Raw genomic sequence first — 11,230 nt, forward strand, 5'->3', positions numbered from 1 at the left:
TTTATTATTATTTATTTTTTAAACTCATGAGTAACCTTTATGTTAGCTCACACGGCGCCCAGACGAGTTTACACTTTCCTTGTCTTCCGCTACATCCTGAAATATGTATTTGAGGAAGCGTCTGGGACTTCTGTTCCACACAGGACATCAATTTTTCCAGACAGTTGCAAGTTAATAACTATCATGATTCAAGCAAGTAGTTCTTGTGAAACCAGCTTTCGGGATGTTGCCTAGCAAAACAAATTCTGTCAACATAGCCCRATAGTCTGACGTGGTACATAATACACGAAGCTATATATAAAAACCAGGAAGCAATCCAAGGGGAACGGCACATTTTAGCGCTGCTGCGGACCGTACACGGGATACAGTGATGGAGAGACCTGCTTCTGGCTGCTTTTCCCAGCAAATGTAAGTATTCTTGCTTTTAAGCTAAGAGCTCGCGACAGTCAGCAGGCGTTTGGGCTAAAGCTTTGACCTCTTCTGTATTTTCTTTGAAACGATTCCAAGAGGAATTTTGAAAGGAAGTATTTGAGAGTAGGAGGTATTTTTATGTATCTCTCTGATAGCAATGACATAGAAGCACCAAGTGAGAAGTCATTACTAGCCAGAATTTGTGAAGTGTCTTGGGAGAACGGTCTCTGTAGAGACTAAGGACAACATAAATGCAAGTGCAAAGCTCCGCTTCAGAAAGCCTCCCATGAGGATTTGTCTGAATAAGGATTAAACTAAAACTGGATAAGAGCTACAGTGTCACTGTCTATACATTTATAAAGCATCTGAAATTAATACTGCAAGAGGTTATTTTTAAGATTGTAACTAAAACGACGAATTGGCCCAAGCTATCTTCTTCTTCTTCACCACTTCTAGGCGTTAGAGCAGGATGGGAGCAGCTGTCCCGGAAACGGCCACCGCTTCCGATCCCAGGCAGCCCCCGTCCCGTCCCGTCCCGTCCGCGCCCGGGCTGGCAGGCACGAGCTGCTGCAGCAGCTCGCCATCCCCCAGCGTCCCCCGTGGGCCAGAAGGGTTTCCCAGCAGCAGGAACGCTGGTGGGTCAGATCTAAAGGAGGCTCTTGGCACCAGGAGAGAACCACCCCAGAGACGCTCCGCAGAGCTGCGCTGGCAGCCGCCTTCCCTGAAGGAGGAGCTCGTGACTTCAGATGGAGCTTCACAGGCTCTTCATATTTACACTCTACTTGCATTCTTTATCTGATACAACTTTTGATCTTAAGTATCTAATATGTCCTATTAGTAAACATGCCTGGGACCATTCCCTGGCATCAAGGCTGGCTGGAGCAACCCACGACCATGCCCTCAATCATGGGGTACCGCAGCCAACCTGCCAGTGGGGAAAGGTCCCCTGCTCGGGCTAAAACCCAACCCAGGACCCCAAAGAATCCAAGACAGGGTGCACACTGGCAGATGCCAAAGCTGTGCCAGGGACCACTGCAGCTAAACAGCACRAGGAATTAAGCTCCAGTGCCCAGGAACCTCTCCCAGCTCTGCTGAATTTGCTAGAGCAGGTGCATCCAAACAGCACTGGGAGCAGGACATGGAGCCCAGCTCTCTATTTTCTCAAGCAAACGTCCCGACCATCTGCACGGAGAGCCACAAGCCTTCTCCCAATCCCTGCCTCTGTCTGCTGGGCCCAGGCTCCCAAGAAGGTGCCGAGATCCTCCCCACCCATAGGGCAGCCCATGGCCTGGTGGCTGCAACACTCGTGAGAGAGAAGTATCTAAATACCTGGTGGYACAGCAGGACACTGAACCCAGTTCTTCTACATTCTGTAGGAGATTTTAACCATTAAATCATGGCCAGCAAGCAGTGGTGAGCAGCAGGAGAGATCCCTGCACCGATCACATCTCCTGCCGTGCTGTGACAGGAAGGCTGCTGCTGACACATTTCCAACAGCGAGGTTGAAGGCTCTTCTGTGAAGAAAYGCTGGGTTCCTCTCCCAACTGCCCAGCAGCAGCATTGCATAAAGCACTGGCAGCATTATGCAAAATGCTTAAAGTCTCCAGAAAGGAGGAAGTGCTTTTGGCACTTCTTGCTGGACTGGTTGTTCTGGATCTTTTCCTAATTCTCCCTATTAAGAGAGCTCAAGGGCTTATCACCAGCTGCTGGGCGTAATGAGGCCCTGGGCCCACAGCTGGGCGTAAAATGCTCCACACAGCTGTGATGAAGCTCYGCTCCAAATCCAGCCATCAGCATCTTAGTCCTCCTAAGCTTCTCAAGTTGGGGGGGAAACAGAAAGAAAAAAGAAATGATGGAAGAAATACATGGACAAGATGGGCTCACTGGAGAAATTCGTTTCCATCTGCATGGCAAACTTCTGTTTGATTCGCAGTTAGTTTGCCAATGAAGTCTTGTTTCCACATTCTCCAGAGAAGATGTAAAATCATATAGGTAACGAATTGCACATTTTTCCCTCTGATTCAAGCAGCTTAGATCTGTCTGCTTGCTTCATCTGGGAATAACAGATGCTGCTAAGCAGCCTTGAATTGAGCTCGAGTCCCGCTGCCAGGTATTGAGGTATTGATCTTGAGCACGCGGCAGCCAGGTTACATGTACTTTCCAGCACATAACAATTCATGAGAGCATTTAGTAGTTGTGGAATGGACAAAGAACTTTTACAGGCAATATCATTTTTCTCCTAAAAATATGCTTTATGAAAACATACATGAGAATAGGTTGCAGCCCAAAAACATTACAAAACTTGTTGTTAAGCACTTTTGCAAACACAGAGTAGTTTTCTTGAGAATTCAATCACGCATAGCAGAGCTTGGCTTTCCCCTATTGCTAATTAGCGACAAGCCAGAGCTTTCCTTTGSCGGATTTGGATGGCTTTGATCCAATAGTAAATTTTCTTCTCATCAATGCTTTGTATCCCCCCAAAAGGTCAATCCAATACTCAGAGATTAACTCTCCTTTTCATCTCTTCTTTCATCCTCAGCAGTGAAGCAAAGCCATTTCTTTGGTAAGTTAGGATATTCCAAAGGGGCTGGACCTGTACTACCGATAAAACCCTTTGATTTAGTGAGAAGAGCACAGACCATTTTAATTTCAGAAAGATTTTACTTTTTCCTGAAAATGCAGACTTATTTTTTTTCATTAATCACCGTGAGAAATCAAGGTAATATGAACTGTATCACTTCACTTGCCTACTTCTTCTGAAAAGGATTTCACTGACACATTGGCTCAGATCCTCAAAAAAAAAAAAAAAGCATTTTGAATGAGTACAAATGAATGATACAAATCAAGCCTCAACAAGCAATAGAGATCCCACACTTAAAAAAAAATTGGCTCAGGATAGTAAYTGTCACAGAAATCACTCAGAACTATCAATTTCCCATCATCTCATTAAAACAGAAAACAGACAAGAACTAAAGCAACCACCCAGACCTGTTGGGTAACTGTACTGGAAAAGCTTTGTCGTACGAGCTCCAAGGTGCTCAGATAAAAAACAACAATAATTTACATAAAGAGACAAGTGCTSAAAAAAAGAAAGAAAAGTTATTATACTTAGTCACATCACCACTGATAAGATTTTAGATCTGACATAGATCCGGATCTTTAGATCCAAAATAAAGGAAAATCAATACTGTCAAAGTCTTAGTAAGGGCACAGTCTGGAGAGTGGAGGCATTACAGCAAACAGCTTAGGCACAGCTGAATGWCGAATGAGTCACAACGCAAACGGCYTTGTGGATGGTTCATACAAAATTGTTGGGATAACTGTAACAGTGGTATTATTTCTATGACGAGGAGTATTTTTTCCTGGACAGAGAATATCCCACTGTGTCCCAGGATGTCTGTAGAACGAAGGTCATGAAGTAATGCTCAAGTGTGACGTGGGCCACACCTTAAGCATTGTCCGAAAGGTGACAAATTGTGTCCAATTTGTGTTGAACTGTGACAAAATAGGCACTATTTCATTTATAGGTAGGCATTATTATTTTTTGTTAATCTGAACGGTCTTCACAGACCTCTAGAAAACAGCAGTGAAAGGCCCTGAAGTGCAGCGACGTACTAGAGGATCATACCCGTACCCACATGTCCTCCTGCCAGCCACCAGTGCTCTTAAAGAGTTCCCGTRTTGGGGAGTCCATGGTTTCCTGAGATAAACTATTTCAGTGCTTGATCACCCTTCCTGTTAAAAAGTTCTCTTTACTGGTGATCTAAGTTGCCCTATGTATATTAAACAAGTGGGCATCTCTTCTAATCTAGACTACATTAGCCTAATTCCTGTCTTTCTGTATCATGTTTCCTATAGTTCTGCTCTCTTGCCATCGGTCTCCTTGAAACATCTTCAGTCAGTATCTTTCTTGAACCTTCGAGACCTCACTTCTGCCAAGCAAAACCAAAGGCTCATCCCATGTAGTTACAGACCATACTGCTGCTTACAACATCCACCTTCCCCCAGCCCGGCAGGGTGGCTCACTCGGGCTGCAAGCGCCCTTATARAAATGTCTCATGAAACTATTAAAAGTCTTAATAAAATTCAAGACATATGGCAACTGCTGCTTCTCTCCTCACCCATGGCATCTACTATCCTGCCACAGAAAGAAGGTAGGCTGGTTTAATGCGCTTTATCCATGAGAAATCCATGTTGTTCTTTCTTATCTCCTGTATATCATCTAGATAACAATTTGATTACTTTATTTTTCTGGCAACTGAAGCTTACGGTATTCTGGCCTCCTCCCTACCATGCCCTCTCCTCCTGCCCTGCTCCTCCCTTTAAGACAGCCATTACTTTTGCTTTTTCAAGTTTTGGAACTTTTCCCATTTGTCTTTTAAAAAACTTCTCAGGGATAACCACGATGAGCTCTGAAATTGCTTCAGCCAATTTCTGAGTGCTCTTGGGTACATTTCGTGAAGCTCAGGATTTGAAAACACACTTTCTTTAGTCTAGCCAGAAATCTCACATCACAGAAGAGAGAGAGAAATCTCGCTTCTGAACTCAAGTTTTTCTGAACTTGAAATTTGAAACGGTGCTAATTTTAGCTGCGTCAAGTGTCCAGTCATAAGTGTGCCCCTTAGAGGAGAGTGCAGCAAGAAAAGAACTGATGTCCTCATTTGTTTTGGCTTTATCAGYTGATAATGTAAACTTTGCATGGAGCAGATTTGTTCCTTGCTCCTCCTTTTCTGACAACATATTTTCGTGACTTTTCCTCCTTACTCTTATATCGCTTGGTAGCTGCACCTCATCTTGTGTCTTGGCCTTTCATTCCTATAYGTTTATGCAATTCTTTTGTATTAATCCTCAGTCATATGATCCACTCTCTATTTTTTTTTGAACTTCACTCTTGTTTTTGAGATAATCAGAAAACAAGTGWCTTAACCAGATTAGTCTTTGCTGGTCTTTACAGTCCTATTCCACACTTGGATAGTTCATATCTATGCACTTACGACATGCTATTGGACAAACTATGCTAATCCTTAGAAATATCTGGGCACTTTACAAACCTCAGATCTACTTAAGATTTGATCGTGTAAATACAAGATCAAGTCCTGAGCTGTTTGTCATGTTCAGCAGATTGCTGATGTCAAGCAAAATTGTAGTTGAAAGCGGTGGGCRCTTTGCATGTGTAGGAAATGAGCAAAGCTACAGGCGTCGGCCCTGAACACTTGGGTTACTTCAGCATGTTGATACAAAATGATCATGAAAAATCATGTACACAAATTTAATCTTGCTGACCCAAAATACTTTACCTGAGATGTGAAGGACCTCATGGGGCAAAATCAGTGCATCCAGGTACCACTGGCCACTGAATTAAAAGGAAAGGGCACATTTGCAACCTTCTGTGTGAGATAATGACTAGATAAAGACGGAATCTCCTTGGCAGCCTGGCGGGACTGGCTGTTTTCATAAATTTTGTTGTTCTGCCTAAGCCCACCAGCGTGCCATCCTACACAAGTGGTTCTGGCAGSTGGTGCTGCAAAGCCACCCGAGGGACACAGTTTGCCAGGCTGCTCGTGCTCCCCACCGAAGTGGGGCTTGTGTCAAGCCTGCCGTGAGAGGAGCTTGGCCCCGGGGCGAACGATCACTGCAGGAAACTGCAAACCACCAGCAGCGTGCGGGTATGAGCGGACTTGGGCCCTCCTCGAGCAGATGCCAGTGGCAGGGGCCATGGTCCTCCTCCGAATGCTTCGCCCCAGGCTCACTCGTGCAGTTCTGTACAGCTTCCCCTCAGCCTCCGGTTACAATATCACCATAGACTCAGAAACATCCAGCTAGTTGCATTAGGAGATCCAGCAACTAAACAAAACAGAAACACAACCATATAGCTGTCTCAGTGGGAAATGAGAGTTGCTCCAAATTCAGCTGTGCTAAGCCCGGGGAATAAAAGGCTGGTGGCTGCCAAGTGCTCAACATACTCTTGCAGGGAAACAGCAAGTTGGGCTTAGGTGTTGTTAATGCAACTTAAGAAAAAGAAACTCAAACAATAGCTTTTAGAAATTATTCTTAAAATAGCTCTTGGCTTTTAGTTTACTCCCACTGAGACATAGAAATAAAACCAGAACGTTAGACAAACAGTCGGAATGGTGGTAGCACTGAGGCTGGGTGCCAGCTGGACCTCCTTCCAGCCACGCAGCTCCCCCAGCCTTGGCAAAGCTCCTGTCCCGTGCGAGGAGAYGGAGGCTTACAGACACAGCAGGCTTCAGCGAGCACGGGGATGCTCCTGTCCACATGTCGAGTCGGAGCTCACATCCCTGGTCAGCAAAATTTAATCCCCTCRCCCCAGACTTCTGGGCCAGCAGTGCCATGCTTGTGCACTGCTTGAGCCACCTCTTCCTCGCTGTAATTTATTGCCATTTTACATGCCGTGCTTGGGCTTCTTATTTTTTTTCAGAAATCAGCCTCCAAATGAATATATATGAAGTGTTTATATGGTGACAGGTAAAAGAGAGCAAACAGGGAGCCCAGAGACAGGCCAAACAGGCTGGACTTTGCAGAGGCTGAGCTGAGTGAGAGAGCATGGCCATGACTTGGGGCAGGAGCCAGGAAACATCACTAGCTGAGAGGAGCAACCACGTGAAAGAAAACGATTTTCTTCTCCATCAGAACATGCTCTTTTCCTCTGTTTCTTCTCTCTCCTCTATCAAAATTCTCCTTATTGACTGAAGTTCTTTTGGTGACACCGTAAGGACATGCCAAAATGTAGGGGAGATATATCCACATCTTTATTTGAGGAGTTTCTTTGGAATTAATCCAAGCAAATCAAATACTTTTTCTGAGAATCTTGCTTCATACCACTGTTAGGAGTGAAATTTTCCAGGAATTACAGTACTTGTACCGTGTTTTTCAATTACTAAATCAACTGTGATATTTCTTGGATAGCATTCCCTTTAGTTTGTTACTTCTCAGAATGAATAATAAATACCTCATCTGCTCTTCTGTACAGCGTAACAGGAAATCTTTCTCCTACTGCAACACTATAAAGAATGAATTCTTCACTCTTGAATTATCATCCCATGAAGGCAAACAAACAGAAGAAAGTTTGCACAATGAGAGCAGTCATATTCTGACCTAAATTATTCCAGCATCTGTCCAGAGTCGTTCCAATTCTCTTCAATGACCCCTGACAGATAACAGTGTTAGTTTTAGCAAGATGTTGTCCACTGGGCTTACACTCAATTTATTTCATAATCAATCCACTCTCAGAATTTCACGTACCAAATTACTCTGAAGATAAACAATCAACCAATGTCATGATCATGCTACTGTGCAGGATGTTAGCATGTGTCTAGGCCAATGCAAGTACAAAATAATTTGTCTGGACTCCCTCCCACTTACTCTACATGTAACAAACCTTTTTTATGTGTATTCCAGGTCTTCTTCCCTAATTGGCCTTTTTATGGAGAGAGACCACATGAAAGATCTCAGAAGATACTTGGTACTTAAGTATATCCAGTACCTTGTTCTGTCTGCCTCAAATGCTGTCAGCACCTTTCTGGGGCTGCTGGGCAGTTTGTACACAATCATCCTCCTGCAGTCTGCAAAGGTTTCCTCCAAGTCTACTACAGTTCTCATTTCAGGCATAGCAAAAGCAGACATCCTGGTTTCTGTTTGCGTTGTTTCTGACATGATCATATGGACCTTTGAGGTTAGCGTCTTGTCTACAGCATTTACATCAGCCCTGCTGCAGAATCTCCTTACTGCAAACACACACATCAGCTCTTTGCTGCTAAGCTGCATTGCCTTTGAGGCTTATCTAACAACGTTCTTTCCCACAGAGTCTCGCCACTTAAGGACAGTGAAAAATGCCAAACTGACATCCAGGATCATCTGGATCTTAGTATCTGTGGAGTGTGTCGTATTCCAGATGGAAGACTTCCTGAAAGCCAACAGCATGTTTACTCACATGAGCAGCCATTGCGCTTTGTTGTTTCACTTCTCAGGCAGAGTTGCAGCTCTTCTCAGGTCCCTCAGTTACTTCCTCGGGATTTTTTTAAGAGTTGCCAACATATATTTTTACTATAAAATATTTTTTAGTATGTCTAACAGAGCTACACTAAAAACAAAATAGCACACACTCCCWAAAGAAGCAGCTTGGTGACAGCAGACAGATATACTTCAACACAGTTTGAAGGTCTCGGTTTGAAAAACATTCAATAACCAGGAAGCCAGGACCRAGGCTCGCATTTTGGAGCACTGCTGCAATAGTTAGGCTGTGGGTGTTGTTAACAACCTCAGAGCAAGACAGACTCGTTTTGATTGTTCTCAATCTGAAGTTTATCTATCGCACACATTAAACAAATGACATGTTATGAATGGTTGTAAAAAGTGAAGCAATTGAAACATTTTTACATAAAAAGGGTGCTTAGAGGCTGACTCAGGGATTCACTGAGCCAAGAGCTGTATCATCACATACTGAAAAAATTATCTATGTCCTGAAATGTCTATAACTCAGGTTAATCACAAGACTCAGCAGGTAGGATCAAGGGACGAGGTGGCCTCCACGCTGGCCTAGACTACCCGGGCTTATCCTGCAGCTGGCACCAGCACAGCTGTGAGAGGTCCCCATGCCACAGAGCAGGGCCGAGCTGCTATGCCTCCAAGCACTGCCTGGAGCTATTCTCGAAAGGTCGCTACAGCAGTAAATAGCTTCTTTAAGAGCCCCTGCCAGAGACAAACAGGATGTGGAAGGCCAGAACAAAGCTGTTTGCGACAGCTCTACAAAGGGGAGGTTGAGAAGACCTCTGTGTTGAAGATCTGTGTCCAGTGCGAGCTGTAACTTGGGTGACCGTGCTCCTGACATACGGAGGGACATGCATGACCGCTAGTGCATGACCGCTAGCAAGGCTCTTCCAGGCCCCCTGAGGAGTAGGGCAGAAGAGAGGACCAGGTCACGAMTGTCCCTCCAACAGCTAGTCGTCAGCTCTCCAGTCCCAGAGCGGCAAAGCCGCCCTCAGCTCAGAGCCAGCAGAGAGGAGCTGCTGATGGGCAACAGCGCTGAAAACGGAAACGAGCCGGAGGACACAGGCATCACTCCTTGGAGACCACTTGAGGGACGGGACCTTTGACATGTGCTGCTTGGTCTCCTTGTCTGCCTGGTGAGGATGGTGATAATTACATTTCTCCTCAAAGGAGTGTTGAGAGCTTGAACTTTTGTGATATGTTTTGCAACATTTGAAATGTGAAAATAAAAATGAAATGAGACAAAGAAACATGTGTTAGTGGTCCAACTGCTATTTGCAACCTTTTTCTGTCATTTCCAGACCTTCAACACACCTTGCTAGCTTGAACACAGCATTAAAAATCTGGCCATTTGAGAAGTGTACTTTGGGGCACAAAGTTCAAGTGCAAAGAATTTAGTTCTAACATTAGAAGTCCATGGTCTGGGCTATGTTAGACATTTACAGTCAAAATTGTCCCAGTTAACACCTGAGGTTCCCCACTGGTGGCAAAGAAGTTATAGCTGAAAATYGGACCTGTGACAATGTTTCCAAGTGGTCTGTAACTCGAATTAGCAATACGCGCAGAGGCCATCAAATTAGGGATCAGGCTTCACCAAAACGAAAAGGCAAGTGCAGGGGGGCGTTCCTGCTCTGTCTGCRCTCCCCTCACCAGTCAGATTTCAAATTTTGCCATCCTACTGCTTGTGGTCAGCCTCAGCAATGTTTCTTCTCCCTCCCTAAGACCAGAAGGGAMGCACCAGGAAAAGGGGCTCTGCGCCCGTGTGCGCCCGCTGCACTGCTGAGAGTGGCCGGCGAGAGGTCCTCCTCTTCTGCAGCAGCAGCCGCATCGCCTCCAACGTGCAGGGAACAAACTGGTTTCTTCATGGGTCAGCTAAAGTGAGCTCAGGGTTAGTGAAAGGCAAATATTCTAGCCCAAATAGTAYGCGTTTTAAATAGGAATCTCTGAGACTGCTAGAACGTGTTTTTTCTGAGAAGACTCCTTTGTTACAGCCTCTGAGACGGGGCTGAATCTTGCATCTACATCAGAAATCGAGCGATAATAATGCAGATGGACCTGACTGCCCATAAGTGAAGAAAATGCCAAGTTCTCACCCGTGACTGCCCAAAATCTTTAAGGGTGCTCTAATCCCTGCGGCTGCAGTAAGAGGTGTCAGAAGAACGATGCCAAAAGCATGCACATTATTTACGATGCCCTTGCAGTCTTCGTGGGGACCGTTCTTTAACAGATCTCCTCCCAGGGCAGATGTCCCGGGGTGTACGGCAGCCACGCCAGGGCTCCTCGAATTCCCCACCTGGGCCGGGGCATTTTTTTGCCTGATTTTTGTGACAAGCATCTTTCCCCTCAGCATAACCCTTTTCTTAAGAGGGCTCGAAAGCAACCGTTGCCCACGGCTTGGATTAAACACAAACATGGGAAATAGAGGGTAGGCTGTAGCACCGGGCAGCGGGCGCTTGCTGGAAAGCAAAGCCCGCTTTGCCTTCCCGAACGCCGGGGAGCCGAGCCGCGGGTCCGCGGGAAGCGAGCACGGCGGTTCAGCAGCAGTGATGCTGCTTTGCACGGAGGGTCACTCGATGCAGCTTTTTCCCAGGTCGCTGGGCAAGAAGGTGCGCAGGAGGGGTGGCACGCTGCTCCCCACGCTCCCTGGGCAGACGAGCGACCACCGGCCAACTGCAAGGGGAAGCCCTCTGCTGCTCGTTACGTTAGTTGTTTTAATTTTGAAGGGTTTAAATCCTTGTTTCTCTATCTAGATATTTTGCCAAAGAACAGTGCGGCAGGGTCATCCCCCGGGCCTCTCCCCTGGGTTCAATAA

At 45.6% G+C, this 11,230-nt stretch overlaps 1 protein-coding gene across 1 annotated transcript; it reads left to right on the forward strand.

Moving 5' to 3' along the window:
* Positions 1-7,836: 7,836 nt before the first annotated feature.
* Positions 7,837-9,668, forward strand: LOC146600227 (uncharacterized). The gene has a single exon (XM_085325912.1). It carries the CDS (start codon positions 7,856-7,858, stop codon positions 8,525-8,527), a length of 672 nt encoding a protein of 223 aa, XP_085182038.1. The 5' UTR covers positions 7,837-7,855; the 3' UTR covers positions 8,528-9,668.
* Positions 9,669-11,230: the final 1,562 nt, after the last annotated feature.

This window comes from Rhea americana, unplaced genomic scaffold, assembly GCF_003343005.1.
Source record: "Rhea americana isolate MKP2758 unplaced genomic scaffold, rheAme1 scaffold_125, whole genome shotgun sequence".
NCBI classification, from domain to species: Eukaryota; Metazoa; Chordata; class Aves; order Rheiformes; family Rheidae; genus Rhea; species Rhea americana.